General features: G+C 42.6%; 1 protein-coding gene across 3 annotated transcripts; it reads right to left on the reverse strand.

Moving 5' to 3' along the window:
- Window positions 1–324: 324 nt before the first annotated feature.
- Window positions 325–15,632, reverse strand: grb7 (growth factor receptor bound protein 7). 3 transcript variants are annotated; one of them, XM_042305926.1, is made up of 14 exons: window positions 15,476–15,632; window positions 9,743–9,929; window positions 9,298–9,418; window positions 6,557–6,713; window positions 6,146–6,267; window positions 5,429–5,503; window positions 4,948–5,085; window positions 4,308–4,418; window positions 4,117–4,215; window positions 3,766–3,957; window positions 3,220–3,277; window positions 3,004–3,091; window positions 2,771–2,864; window positions 325–2,175 (listed from the first exon to the last, which is right to left on the reverse strand). In XM_042305926.1, exons 2-14 carry the CDS (start codon window positions 9,913–9,915, stop codon window positions 2,029–2,031), a joined length of 1,575 nt encoding a protein of 524 aa, XP_042161860.1. In that variant the 5' UTR covers window positions 9,916–9,929; window positions 15,476–15,632; the 3' UTR covers window positions 325–2,028. The 3 variants fall into 3 exon arrangements, with proteins under 3 accessions (XP_042161860.1, XP_042161859.1, XP_042161861.1); XM_042305925.1 differs by having other exon boundaries at window positions 9,743–9,925; window positions 15,476–15,630; XM_042305927.1 differs by lacking the exons at window positions 6,146–6,267; window positions 6,557–6,713 and having other exon boundaries at window positions 9,743–9,925; window positions 15,476–15,630.

The following is a 15,632-nucleotide window of genomic DNA, read 5'->3' on the forward strand; positions in this document are numbered from 1 at the left end:
GGCACTGTATCTAAATCAACAGTGTTTAATTTCCCATTAATCAAAATTATTCCGCTGACTTGTGTTAGACAACTAAATACATTTTCTAAAATCACACTTTGTAACAAAATGTGAAAAAAAAGGTGTGAATATTTTCTGAAGGCACGGTACATGTTGGTATTAAGGTCCATTCTTGTTATTTTTGTTGTTGTAAAGTGCTTCGATGGGAAGATATTTACAGTAAATGCAAATACTGTAACCATAGCGATGAGACAAAAATCCATCTGATCCCGACCATGATTACAGTGCAAACATTTAAAATCAGATCCAATTCAACAAACCGTATAAGAAAATCTATTATTTATTAAACAGTTATGAAAGAGATATAGATATTTGCCATGTTGCATATCACACAATACAATTTAATTCAATGGGGGAAAAAAAAAAACTTAAAACGTGGCACAAAAGTAAACTGGCCTTGAATAACTTGAGATGTATATGTTGTACATCGAACACCACTTAATTCATATAAATGCTATGAGCAATTGCAAGATTTCAAATAAGTCTCAGATGTCATTGATTGAAAGCCCATACAAGCATACACTATGAACATGCAGGGTAGGAATGAACAGCCCGCATCTCTTTTTACAGCTAACTACAAAAACAAGACATCAGAATAGTTCTCCCTCAACCAACATTGTGCAAAAAATATGCATTTAAGAGTGCTTAGTGTTATATGAATTTACAAGGCACTTACTAGTAGTGTGTCCTAGTATGAAAACCATACACAGTGAACTATAAAATAATAATTAAAAACATACATATGCACATTTAGAAGGCATGCCGAGTAGCTACAGTATTTCACCAATCCTGGGGCTTATTCAAGATGGTGCAATTTTACAGAACATTCAGATAGAAATGTATTGTGCTGAAAAGGCTTGATAATTCCTGATGTGAAGAATATGGATTTTCAATAGCTCTATGGAGTTTATTTCTAACTGATTCTAAACATTGCACCTCGCTGGGTAAGCCCCTGATGAATTCCTCAATGACAAATCAGCTCTCACGTCTTTGGCTCTGCTGTCCGGTGTACGAAGAGTGCTCCCTAGTGGTACACTCAGGAACTTGCACACTGTACATTCCACACAGTGAAAGGGGCTCTATTCCACATGTAAATCGCCAAGCCCCTAAAGGATGTGAAAACAATGTTTTTTTTTTCTCAAATTGAAGAACCTACTCAGTGATATCAGTTATAGCCATCCAGCCAACTATCCACAGACGTATTGCTTCACAAGGGAGTGAACAAGCCCTTTAGCAAGTCAAATTCTTTAGGTTTCAGCACAAAATCCTACCACGAACGATGGCGCTCTAAGATCCTAAAGCTGTGCAAAATGCGTAATTAAACTTACCCTCACAGGGATTGCAAGTAATTCATTAAAATGTAAAAAAAATGGGGGGGAGGGGGGAGTGTCTGAAACGACAAATGAGTTAGTTTCAATTAAAAATACATGATTTAAAAGCTACTGCTATGGGTGTATAGCTGTGACCACCCATGTCTAGACCCCTACACACTAGTTACTGCATGTGACTTCAAGCTGCAATTTGTAACTCTTCAAAGTGTGCAACTGCAGCTCACAATTAAGGGTGTTCCCACCTCGAGCATCCCATTGGTTCTTTCATGAATGCCCCCCCCCCCCGCTAGCACAGCAGACGGGCTGCTAGAGCAATACTGTGTCGTGTACTAGCTAACTGGATAGTTAACGACACAGTGTGCTAGCTAGCTTGTTAGTTAGCTAGCGAACAGTGTTGTTCGCGCCTACCGTGTACCGGAGTCGTCCTCAGGATTAGCTGGCTAAGCTAGCACACAGTGTCGTTCGCTCCCGCCTGCCAAACACCTGCCCTCGCCATCTGGAAAACAGTGCCCGAAACACAGGGGCAAAAGACACAGTCTACCGGTGTACAGCTAGCTACAGTGAAACTGACAGCGTTTGAACTACTTTGCCTATATACCTAGCCCAGTGGTCATATGAGGTGTCCCTAACCAAGTGGTCAGAGGGTGACACAGACACAGGGGTGTTTGAGGCAGACAGGGAGGATGCCTCTGTTGATCTGGTGAAACTCCACCAGCTGCAGTAGGTCAATGAAGAGGGTGAGGCCATCATCCATGGTGTAGTACTTCCTACCGCCCTCCTCACACTGCACAGAGAAACATGGGTTTCACAATAAAATAATCTCATCTGTAATCTGCATACCTGTCTGTACTAAAAAAAAAACATTTTTATTTAACTAGGCAAATTCTTTTTTATAAATGGACAGCCTACCAAAAGGCCTCCTGCGGGGACAGGGACTGGGATTAAAAATACAGGACACATCAGTGTGACTTGTGACTTTTGGGTGACTTTCACTTAAGTAAAGTTCTACTCAAGTATGACAATTGGGTACTTTTCCACCACTGGTTATAATAGGATAGGAGGCCAAGAGTCTGTGTAAACAATAGAGAGTCGGAGTCCGGAGTGTGGGAACAAACAGTCTGTCCCACGATTGGGTAAACATGTAAGTTCATAGTCAAGTTGAGGCAAATAGCATAAAGCACAATAAAAAAAAAATTACGACGTGGGGCTAGCCATTGTAATTTCAGAGTCACTCGCCCCAACTGTGCATGTGTGCTGAAGGCGAGCGTTGTTTTTCATATCTACCTAGTATAATTATGACTAGACTGTCTTTATAGCCTTGCTATCTCATAATGAAAGGGCAAGGTTCACATGATGGGGGGAGAGGAAAGTCCACTCACAGGGATGACGAGGTAGTGTTTGGTCTTCAGCTTGTAACACAACGAGAGGACAAAACACTGGGCATGCTGCTGGCTCTCACGAATCAGGAACATCCTACACACAGACACACAATGCGGTAGATGTCACCCAAGGTGAGCATGTTGTTTACAAACTAAAGCTACATGCAAAGGAGCTACATTCAAAGGAGCTGCATGCAAAGATGTGCCCACAACAAGCACACATGCATACATACCCATCCACCAATCCCTGTTCCTCGATCAGCCTCTGGGCCTGCTTTCGCGACACACCACCGTGGAACCAGAGCTGGGTCCGGTGTATGGCTGTGTAATACACACACACACACACTCTTTTACCATTTAGATCAATGTACTGAACAAATATATTCTGTTTGGGGAAAAAACTGTGAATGTGAAACACTTTGACACGGTAGTTGTTTGACTGGACTCACAAGAGGGCCGAGATCCTGGGTTAAGGTTGGGTAGGCTGCACCTCAAGGCTTCTCTCCTCTGAGATACAAGAGACAGGTCATAGTCACTAGTAACTCCAGACTGTTAGGTTGTTGTTATTCCTCCTGTGACCCTCTTGGCCCATTGCCTATTTTTCTTCTCCTCGTCACCTCTCCTCTCTTTTTCCATCATGGAACTTTGCAGAATGACTTAAAATTAGATCATTGTATTCCGATTGAAGATTTTAAATCCCGGATCGGAGGGCTGCTGACCACAGCCTGCACATGTTTTTAGTTTTTTTTATGCTCTCTTATGCACTTTGCACTGTTTTAACTTCCATTCATTGTTATGTTTTACGTGGTGGTGTTCTTCATGTGGAACTATATGTAAGCTGTACTCTTGGCCAGGGATGTAAATCCAAATGAGACTTCTCTGGTTAAATAAAGGATAAAATAATTGATACAAATAAAAATACTACAACACGTCACCCATCTGTATCCTTGTCCAGTCGCATTCTCCACCCCACCATCCGACCCAGTTATCCTCACCCTCCATGCCTGTCCCTCCTCCCTCTCCGCGCTCTGGGCCTCCCAAGCATTCTGGATGACCCGGCCCCCCGCCTTCCCTGAAAAGTCCATGGCGACCAGGCTGGCCTCCGACTCACACCGTTGAGACACAACCTCCTGTAGACGAGGTGCCGACTGGGACAGCTGGTAGTTACAATGCAGCTGCCTCCCATACTGCTCCGGCAGACACAGGAGGAAAAAGTAAAAGGGTATGCAGTATGGGTTTGCCACATTTTGTATGTTTTTATTTGTGTTTGTTTTGGGCATGAATCTGCTTCTATAATAAAGTTCAGGTCATGATGTAATGATATCCGAGTATTGGGTTCTCCTCACCTTGAATAATCTAAATGCAGAGGTCCAGCAGGTGCGCGTTTGTTCATTCTCCGCACACAGCAGCTTCAAGTCCTGCGCACGAATACGGTCTTTGCTGGGCTACACACAAAGAAACGTGTAAGCATCCTATTTCAGAACAATTTCAAAACATTGCCCTCTTGAATGAAGCCCTGGACGGTTGTAGTGGTTACCTTGACGCAGAAGGTGAAGTCCACAGGGGCACCGTAGAGCTTGCGGCTGTTGGTGATACTGTAGACGTTCAGGTCTTCCAGGTCAGCCACGTACTGGAGGTGACGGGGCTCCTAGGACACACAGACCATCAGACGTCACACCGACCAGGCTATCCGTCGATGGGGCATATCGAAACAATATACTACAAATATCTTCATACCTGTACAGTAACTATGCCGCCCCAAGTCATTTAACCATTGACTTGAAATGGAAAGCGTAAAACTAAATTAAATGGCCGTTAAATAGTGGAGGTTAATAAAAATGGTGGATCACATACACTTACCACAAAGGCCTTGTGTGCTAAGTTTGACGTATTGTACATTACTCTCAGTCACCCTTTTTTGGTGTCGTCATTAGCACAGTATACATGATCCCAATTTTAGCTCCAAGACGTCACCAATTTGAAAAAACTAAAAAAGTAGATTGTGACATGGTTCGATAAATAAGCACACACACCGTAGTTTAGAAACTGGGCGTAGTGCTAAAACAATTAAGACATTTCTGAAATCCACCATTTTCATGTACCTTTGCCATTTCTTGTAAATTACTTTCAGTTCTGGATGTTCTATTTCTATCAAAATCTGGTGCCCCATGGCTGACCTTTGATGAGCCTTTGGTGGAGCAGTAGAGGCCTGAACGTCGGAGGAAGAAGTAGACCTTCTTCCAGGCTTTGCGGCTGGGCTCTCTGACGTGGAGGAAGCCCTGGATCTCAGGACATGTCCCTGACTGCAGCAGATTCTAGATCGAGGCAAGGAAACAACATCTGGGTCAAATCCAATGGATCTTTGTCTAAACCGAAGAGAAGCATAGAAAAATCGACAAGGTTCAAAATGTAATCAATTCAACTACTGAACTAAAAACCATTCCAAAAGATTGTTTCTGTACATCCTCTGACATGATTGAAATGTCATTTTCAATATCTGCCAATTCAATTTGTTTCCTGATACACTTTCCTGGCAACCTGATATAGTTTCTAGTTCTAGTTTCTCCTCAGCTAGAGTGAAACCTAACATACACCACAAAGGAGAAGCTATAGTAGAGCACATGGCCTTGCTCCATTTCCCTCCAATTGGCTGCTTACCTGGATGAGTTCTGCCGAGGTCATGCCCTTGGTGACATCAGCACTGTCTGAGATCATGTGCTTGGGGAAGAACAGCTGTAACAGGAAGCTACAGTTGTAAACCAAAGGGCTATTTCAATAACATAAGGTCTCTCTGGTGCCTGTATGGAGGGTTATGAGCAATGGCTTGAGTCTGATAGCAGTGTTTCAAGGGGGTTAAGGCAAGACGTCACGCAAATTGAAGCAAATGTTTAAAACCTGACAAAAAAGGTTTATTTTGCCCACTGTCTGTTAAGACACGCACACCTGTGTGAATCAACCTGCATTACCATCCTTATAAGTAAAGTTTTTTTAATTAAAAAAATAAAAATACTGTGTGTGTGCGTGCATGAAGTCAAACGTTTTAATGAACAGGATGAGCAACATGAATGTGATAGGAACACAATGTTAACACTGATTCCACCAGGACATCCAGATGACGGTGATTATTAACATACTAACCCGTTGCGGAAACGTCTGACTAAAATCTGGCATAACATAAGATCCTATCAGAATCCTTGGACAGAATACAAGTTAGAGCATCTTGTATGTTATACTATTCATCACCATTTCCTTCCAGCCATCTAAGCTGATCTCTGTGTGACCATGCATTCAGAAGGGCCTTTGGCATTTGGCTTTGAAATAGCTTCTCTTCCTAGACAAAATGGTGGAGGATGCAGAAGAGCTCAGCAGGCCTACCACAGGTGTCCTGAAGAACTCATATTTGGCGTAGTTCTTGCGGAACAGAAGCTTGGTGTCGCTCTCGGAGGGCCAGGCAGCCTGCACCTCCACCACCACCTCGTGGTCCTCCAGAACTCGCTCTGGGGGGGGAGAAATATACTTCACACAGTGTAGGACAGGGGGTGACCAACCCTCCTGGAGAGCTACTTGGTATGCAGGCTCTCTCAAGCCAGAGTGAGTCGGAAACCAAACCAACTTTGAGGCTGTCCTAATATGGACACCGTACTCCAGTTGTCTCATCTCGTCGAAACTTTTTGATGTAGACTCGCCTTTAGACAACCCACGAACATTCCAAAAACAATTGCAAATAATTGGAATGCCAATGGCATTTGCTGGGCAATGTTTGGACAGTGTGCAGTCCAGTCTTACCCAGGCCCAAGGCTGAATGCAGCTCGATCAGAGCCCAGTTCTCCTGGTCGCTACAGTGGGCTGTCTGCACCAACAAATGGCACACGTCCCTGGCTGTGGCCCTGGGTATCACCCACAGGGACCGACTGTGACTGTCCTCGCCGAACACCTTGATCAGCTAGACCAGAGAAGCAGACAGAGACACTACATTGAGAAAACAGAGTACATTGCGTAATATTCAACGAACATACACATGCATACCAAGACAAATCCAAAAGAAAACAAATCCAAAATAAAGGCAAAAATTACATAATGAAAATAAATTAAAAGGATTAAAAGAGATCATAGATGAATTATAGGAATGAACAGCAATAGGCCAATTCTGGAACTGTCACATTATTAAGCTTAACCAGGGTGAGAGACTGGGTTTCTGATGGCAAGAATCAGTCAACAGCTTTTATAGTGACAGCCAAAAAGAATCCTTTATTTAACTCCCTTGACACTTCACCCTCCCCTTGAACTTGTCTTATTCAATCTCTCCCGCTCCCTCTCTTATTTACAAGAACTCACACCTCCTCCCATCTTGTTCCAGAACCGGTCTGATGGGATTGGCACACGGCCTAGCCCGAGCCCCCAAGGCCTGAGAGGAGAGCCAGGTACAGGTTAAATTGAGGACTTGTGACAACCCTGACGTAACATCTAGCTCAGTCTCTCTCCTCAGCCAACTCCAAAACCAGTACAACCAGATTTAAACTTCACCTGTTATTTAGCGAAAGCAGACTCGTTCCCGCAAGAGACAACAGGCCAAATAATGAACAAATGCTTGGAGTCTCGTGGGCAGTGTTAAGTAACGCATTAGAGTACTCAGATTACTTTTTGGTGGTAACAAGTAACCTAAAGCGCAATTTTTTAAATTTAAGTAATCAGTTACTTTTACAATATTTCCTTTTTTCTTTGTTGGCGCAAAAAAAAAAAAAATGTTCATCATAATCTTCCTGTTTCTGCACAAACGTTGAGGTGGGTTGCTGGCATGGTAGCTGGCAGATAGCTAGCGAGATGGCAGAGACAATAGCCGTTATCGCGGCAGTATTCACATTACTTTGAATTGGTAGAAGAAAAGGACAGAGGTGACCCCTCGAATCTTGACTGATACTTGCAGTATTCACACGCAAACACAGGATCATCGGGTTCAGGAGACTGCCCCATTTATTGCCTGGTAATAAAGCAAACAATGTAGCTAGAGAATCAAGTTAGGCTCAGTTGATAAGAATTGAAATTTCTCCTGCTCCGTCGTCACCATAAACAGAAAGGAAAGGGAACAACAATTACATTGTTCACAGCCCAGTTCATATTGGTGGGTAAAAACAGAGTGGTAGCCAGTTGTTCTTGTATTTGAAATCTCATTTTACTTTGCCCAGTTGGTTTTATACAGTATATGTATTTACTTATGAATAAATAATTCAACAAAATAATTTATTTAAAGTATAGTAAAGGAGATATTGCATCTGTCATTATTAGTCGAGTTGGTATAGTCCAGAGCTATAGATTAGGCTGTGGATGGTTTAGACCAGGGGGCAACTTTGGTTTTAGAAGTGGGGGGGACATAATTATTATATATAATTTTTTTCTGTCAGATAAACACTCCAAACAGCCTACCCAACCACTCGAAGGCGGCCGCATGGTCCTAAAGCACACCGTTGCCTCGTTAGTGTTATTATTGGAATGTGATACAATGGGGGACAAAAATGCAATTTCAGAATGTGGGGGGGGACGACATGTTCCTGTCCCCAGTGAATGTTGCACCCCTGGTTTAGACTACGCAAGCCATTCAAAAGGTAGTGTGCAACCTTTTACTGGGGATAGGAATAAATGACTAAACGCGTAAGGCATCTTCAGAGGGTTTTCTGTTTTTGGTAACGCAAAAGTAAAGTAACATTTTACTTTTCATAGTCGGTAACGTTGTAAGATAAGTTATTTTTTTAAATGATGTTCTCCAACACTGCTCGTGGGGGATGTTTGCACATTCTTTCCGGGCGAGGTATCAATATCCGCTGAATTCATCCTTTCAGCAAAATAGCTTAGATAAAATGGTCAACATTTTTCCTCTGATGTTTGCAATAGCCATGGGGCAAAACAAAACCAATCTGTACCTAGTAGCTAGGTACATACAGAACATTAAAAGACATAAGTATGGCATTTTAAACAAACTAATACATCTATGTTAATCCAGACAATGATGGATGGTGTCACAACATGATGGAATTTGTCTGTGCAACTATACCACAAGTAAAGATACCGTGGCAGTAACTGGAGGAAAAAGGTGTGTTTTTGTTTGTCTTTATGTGTGTGTGTGTGTGTGTGTGTGTGTGTGTGTGTGTGTGTATTAGAATGTGCTTGTGGCACGCTTGTATGTGGTGAGTGTCATGCCCAGGAGCATCTATGGCATAGTGACAGTCTGTCGCCTATCGTTAAATGCGCACAAGCATACCCAGGGGCCTCTGCCAATCAAATTAACCCCTGCGAACCACTCAGTCAACAACATGAATCCATACAATCCCCTCTGGAGGCTCCTCTGCCACACCAGTCAAATGAACTTGTACTGTATTCTGTATTCCAAAGAGGCAATGTTATCAATGTGACAATTCTACCTACCCAATGCCAATCAAATTAATTCAGAACAATAACCCTGAATATTGCATAGCCAATTACATCATAATAATCATAATAATGTAGGCTTTGCTGAATTGAGCCCTTGATCTTACATGCGTGTCACTTCTCGGCGGTGAGAGAGAGCCAATCAGGACTGGGGATTGAGAGGGGCTGCACAGCTCTGGAAAGGGATTGGGTATAGAAGGAACAGAGGACAGTTCCACGCTATTCATTCTGGAAAAATGTGAAAAAAATACAATTTAAAAAAATAAAACTGAATACAAATACAATACAACTGGATACAACAATGTATAAAAAAGGAAAATAACATTTCACACAATATAACCAATACATTTCAATTAAAAAGGGTCTGTCTATTTTTATGAGTCTTTTGTAATCGTCATGAACAACAGGATGTGACATATGACTCAATATCCGAACATGACTCATTGACTTCTGTGCAGGTAGCAAGTATAAGACGTGTCAAATGGTATTGAGTCATTCACTGTCAACCAATGGAGTCATGGCCATTGGGTAAGTCAAGTCAGGTAGGCCTACCTGCTTCTGCGGATGACGAGGGGCTGGGAGCGGCGAACGGGAGGGGGAGGAGTGTTGACCACCAGAGGAGCCAAGGTGATTGTGGAGCTACCCAGCAGCTCACCCTCCCCACCAGAGTCCTCTTGTCTGTCAGAGCCCTCGAAGACCTCCGCCCATTGCCCTTGGACCTCCATTAAAAATGACCTGGCTCAGTATGTGAGTGAGAAAGTATCTTCGTTATCACATGCAGTATTTAAGAGTTTTGTGACAAAAAAATATATACATTTACAGCCAATGGGCCATGTGCCTAAAATAAACAAGGAAACCAGTATTTCCATAGTGCGTGACAGATTTCACAACATGTACTAATGTCTAACACCTTCTTGCTCGGTTTCAGTGTTATGACAACGTATTAGTCACAGAAGCAACAGTTGAGAATGAAAACGTCACACCTGCTCCCAACTCCGTGGCATCCTCAACCACAATGCCAGCCCAACAAGACATCAAAGCCCTCTCCCTCGTTCAAATTGACAAGCTATATCCTTTGCTTAGTGTTGCTATGCAGAACATAGCACTTATAATGAGCAGAGGAATGCTGGCAGACAACAGTTTTGAAAGAAAAAAAATTGTCTGAATCAGGCAGGCAGACTAGACTGGGTGAGGTGCAGTACTTGTTTCAGTGGATGGCAGAGTTATGGGTCTCCCGCTGAGTGTACAAAGGGGCCATTGTCTGGACAAGATGTACAATGTGTATCGGGTGAAGCCTGCTGCTTCTCTTTATTTGAGCAGCAATTATCAAATCAAATTTTATTGGTCACATACACATTTTAGCAGATGTTATTGCGGGTGTAGCAAAATGCTTGTGTTTCACAACTGTATTGTTGTGAAAGTGTTAGATACTAACAATTTCACAACAATACACACAAATCTAAGCAAAGGAATGGAATTAAAAATATATGGACAAGCAATGTCAGAGAGGCATAGACTAAGATACAGTAGAATAGAATACCGTAAAAACAAATGAGATGAGTAATGCAAAATATGTAAACATTAAAGTGACTAGTGTTCCATTTATTAAAGTGGCCAGCGATTTCAAGTCTGTTCATAGGCAGCCTCTAATAAGCTACTGATGGCTGTTTAACAGTCTGATGGTCTTGAGAAGTTGTTTTTCAGTCTCTCAGTCCCAGCTTTGATGCATCTGTACTGACCTTGCCTTCTGGATGATAGCCGGGTGAACAGGCCATGGCTCGGGTGGTTTTTGTCCTTAATGATCTTTTCGGCCTTCCTGTGACATCGGGTACCATAAGTGTCCTGGAGGGCAGGTATTTTACCCCCGGTGATGAGTTGAGCAGACCGCACCACCCTCTGGAGAGCCCTGCGGTTGCGGGTGGTGCATTTGCCGTACCAGGCGGTGATACAGCCCGACAGGATGCTCTCAATATGCTCTCAATTGTGCATCTGTAAAAGTTAGTGAGGGTTTTACTTGACAAGCCACATTTCTTCAGCCTCCTGAGGTTGAAGAGGCACTGTTACGCCTTCTTCACCACATTGTCTGTGTGGGTGGACCATTTCAGTTTGTCAGTGATGTGTACACAGAGGAACTTGAAGCTTTCCACCGCATCTCCACTACGGTCCCGTTGATGTGCATAGGGGGGTGCTCCCTCTGCTGTTTCCTGAAGTCCACAATCATCTCCTTGGCATCTCCTGGCACCACACTCCCAGAGCCCTCACTTCCTGTAGGCTGTCTCGTCATCGTTGGTAAACAAGCCTACTACTGTTGTGTCATCGGCAAACTTGATGATTGAGTTGGAGGCGTGAGTGGCCACGCAGTCATGGGTGAACAGGAGGGGGCTAAGCACGCACCCTTGTGGGGCCCCAGTGTTGAGGATCAGCGGAGTAGAGGTGTTGTTTCCTACCTTCACCACCTGGGGACAGCCCGTCAGGAAGTACAGGACCCAGTTGCACAGGGCGTGCTTCAGACCCAGGGCCTCGAGCTTAATGATGAGAATGGAGGGTACTGTGGGGTTGAATGCTTAACTATAGTCAATGAACAGTATTCTAACATTGGTATTCCTCTTGTCCAGATGGGATAGGGCAGTGTGCAGTGCAACGGTGTGTTTGTTTGTGAGCGTGTATGTTCTTAAATACGTCAGCAAATAGTATTACATAATTAGGTCACAAGACTTAATCAAAATAATCCTTCAAAAAACATACTGTTACTCCTGATACTGACTCAAGGGTGGACAAATATTTGGAAACTGATTAGTTGGCCATCAATCAACAAAAGAGATAAGCAAACAGTGATGAGGTCACCCACGCAAGAGAGCAATAGAGTGAGCTGCCACTTCACCCGTGCACCCTGCCAGAAAGGTACATAGTGTCCAGACAGACAGAAACTCCAAACAATTATCTGTGGCACTGTCATGTCCTGACTGTGTGTCAACAACACATACTGATACTCAGACACCTGTCCTCATCCAGTCTAAAAAAAAGAAAAAGAAAGACCGAGAGAAAGAAAGAAATTGTTCTAGGCAAAATTTTGATGTAAAATCGGTAGGCAGGTAGGCTAGACCAGCGATTCCTTTTGAGATAGCGAATTCAGAGACGGTGTCAAAATCAGAACACAACTATGACTTCAGTGCAATAAAAATAGCATACAACTTGTTTTACTACGACTGCTGCAGCGCATGGTTGGACAGAGAGAACATTTTGCAGTTTAAATCTTAAATGACAGTGTAAAACATATATTTTTTTAGGGAATACACGTATCGAGTTGAATACTGGATCATTGATGGAGTAATGTGGATCCCTGTGAGCCGCCCAGGCCCTGTCGTGCATCGAAGGGTAGCCTATTGTACTATTACGTTGCATTTTATTGTACCCTCTAAATTTGTTTGACATACCCCAAAAACAGACTTAAGTAGTACTTTAAAGTATTTTTACACCACTGCCAAGAGGTATCTGTACTTTACTATTTATATTTTTGCCAACTTTTACTTCATTATATTCCTAAAGAAAATAATGTACTTTTTACTCCATACATTTTCCCTGACAAAAGTACTCCTTACATTTGGACATGAAAATGGTCCAATTCACACACTTATCAAGAGAACATCCCTGGTCATCCCTACAACGTCTGATCTGGCAGACTCACTAAACACAAATAATTCATTTGTAAATTATGTCTGAGTGTTGGAGTGTGCCATTTGGCTATTCTTCAATAAAATAAAAATTTAAAACAGGAGAATTGTGCCATCTGGTTTGCGTAATACAAGGAATTTGAAATGGTTTATACTTTTACATTTGATACTTAAGTACATTTTCACAAATCCATTTACTTTTGATACTTAATTAAGTATATTTAAAACCAAATACTTTTAGACTTTTACTCAAGTAGTATTTTACTGGGTGACTTTCACTTTTACTTGATTCATTTTCTATCAAGGTATCTTCACTTTAACTCAAGTATGACAATTGAGCACTTTTTACACCACTACCCCTAGGCCAAATTAAGTTAATATCCCACTGGGAACACCACGCCATTTCAACATAGAAATGTGGGTAATACGGCCTCCCAGGTGGCGCAGTGGTCTTAGGGCACTGCATTGCAGCGCTAGCTGTGCCACCAGAGACTCTGGGTACGCGCCCAGGCTCTGTCGCAGCCGGCCGCGACTGGGAGGTCTGTGGGGCGACGCACAATTGGCCTAGCGTCGTCCGGGTTAGGGAGGGTTTGGGCCGGTAGTGATATCCTTGTCTCATCGCACACCAGTGACTCCTGTGGCGGGCCGGGCGCAGTGCACGCTAACCAAGGTCGCCAGGTGCACAGTGTTTCCTCCGACACATTGGTGCGGCTGGCTTCCGCGTTGAATGCGCGCTGTGTTAAGAAGCAGTGCGGCTTGGTTGGGTTGTGTTTCGGAGGACGCATGACTTTCGACCTTCATCTCTCCCGAGCCCATACGGGAGTTGTAGCGATGAGACAAGATAGTAACTACTAATAATTGGATACTACGAAATTGGGGAGAAAACGGGGGTAAAATTTAAAATAAATAAAAAATGTGGGTAATATTTGGTTGACGTGGAAATCTCATTGATCAACCTTTATTCACTCACTCAAAATGTGTCAGAAGTTCGTTCAATTCCCAATGTAATATCACTATGCTTACAACCATCTACACTGAACAAAAATATAAAACACAACATATAGAAGTGTTGGTCCCATGTTTCATGAGCTGAATTAAAAACTGCCAGAAATGTTCCATACACACAAAAAGCTTATTTCTCTCAAATTTTGTGCACAAATTTGTCTACATCCCTGTTACTGAGCATTTCTCATTTGCCAAGATAACCCATCCAACTGACAGGTGTGGCATATCAAGAATCTGATTAAACAGCATGATCATTGCACAGGTGCACCTTGTGCTGGGGACAATAAAATGCCACTAAAATGTGCAGTTGTGTCACGCAACACAATGCCACAGATGTCTAAAGTTGAAGGAGCATGCAATTGGCATGCTGACTGCTGGAATGTCCAACAGAGCTGTTTTCAGATAATGTAATGTTAATTTATCTACCATAAGCTGCCTCCAATGTTGTTTTAGAGAATTTGGAGGTTTGTCCAACCGGCCTCACAAATGCAGACCAAGTGTAAGCACGCCAGCCCAGGATTTGCACATCCGGCTTCTTCACCTGATGGATTGTCTGAGGGGTAGTGGGGGGGTGCTGAGGAGTATTTCTGTCTGTAATACAGCCCTTTTGGGGGAATAGCTAATTCTGATTGTTTGGGCCTGGCTGCCCAGTTGGTCAGCCTATGCACTCCCAGGCCCACCCATGGCTGCAGTCATGTTAAATCCATAGATTAGGACCCAATGAATTTATTTCAATTGACTGACTTCCTTATATGAACCATAACTCAGTAAAATCTTAGAAATTGTTGCATTTATATTTTTGGTAAGTAATAAAAGCACAACCAAATTCTAATGGAAAAACAATGTCAGAGTTTTGGTTTAGTTGTCATCTAAGTGTGTGATCACTGCGCGTTCAACCATTTAAAAAAGGAGAATGTTAGATGTTTTGTATATATGCAATAACTTCATGCGTTATCACTGTGCCTCATCTAATAGCACAACCAAATATCCTGGATTGCAGTTGAGTTCACTTCTAAAATTACATATCGCAAGTGATCAATGCTGTTCGAGATTCTGGCAGATTTTTATAGTAATTGTTAAGACCTGTGATTTTTGCATGCTATCTTGAACATACATGTCTTATGTAATCATAAAAAGCGGGTATAGTTGCATTAGGCTAACCTCAAAATGTAGACACAGATGTGTTACTCATTTTAAGGTTGACTAAATACTGTTACATTCGTTTGCAAGATAACTTTAGGCTAAGGCTATTTACTGTATGACAAAAGTCATGTAATTGTGTTTGGTTGACAACGCAACTAAATATCAACATTTAAAGCATATGTAGAATAGTTTATGCTCAACCTTAAATGAAGCTGTACTGAGATACATTTTCCTATCCTACTAAGAATTTCATTGCACGGTGGAGAAAAACAGGTTGTTGTCTTTCATTTTGAGAACACTACTGTCACACTATATATCATTTGCACCTCAGCCGTCAAAAACAGGGCTGTGTTACCAGTGCAACTTTAGATCACGCATCGCTCGCAATTTCTGTATATTTTAATATGAAGCGCTTCCTCGCTATATCTGGTCCAGATACTGCGCCATTTCAATCCAAGAAATTTACCTTATAATTTGGTTTGGCGAGATGTCAGCTGCCGGGTCATATTGAACAACCACCACCAGAGAATTTCAGCTACCTCTTCCTTCGGACGTAGTAATGTTTTCAGCTTCCCCTCAACCGTAACTTCACTTGTGCGCTTACCACACACACTTGGGAGGAG

Source organism: Oncorhynchus tshawytscha, linkage group LG25, assembly GCF_018296145.1.
Source record: "Oncorhynchus tshawytscha isolate Ot180627B linkage group LG25, Otsh_v2.0, whole genome shotgun sequence".
Lineage (NCBI taxonomy): Eukaryota > Metazoa > Chordata > Actinopteri > Salmoniformes > Salmonidae > Oncorhynchus > Oncorhynchus tshawytscha.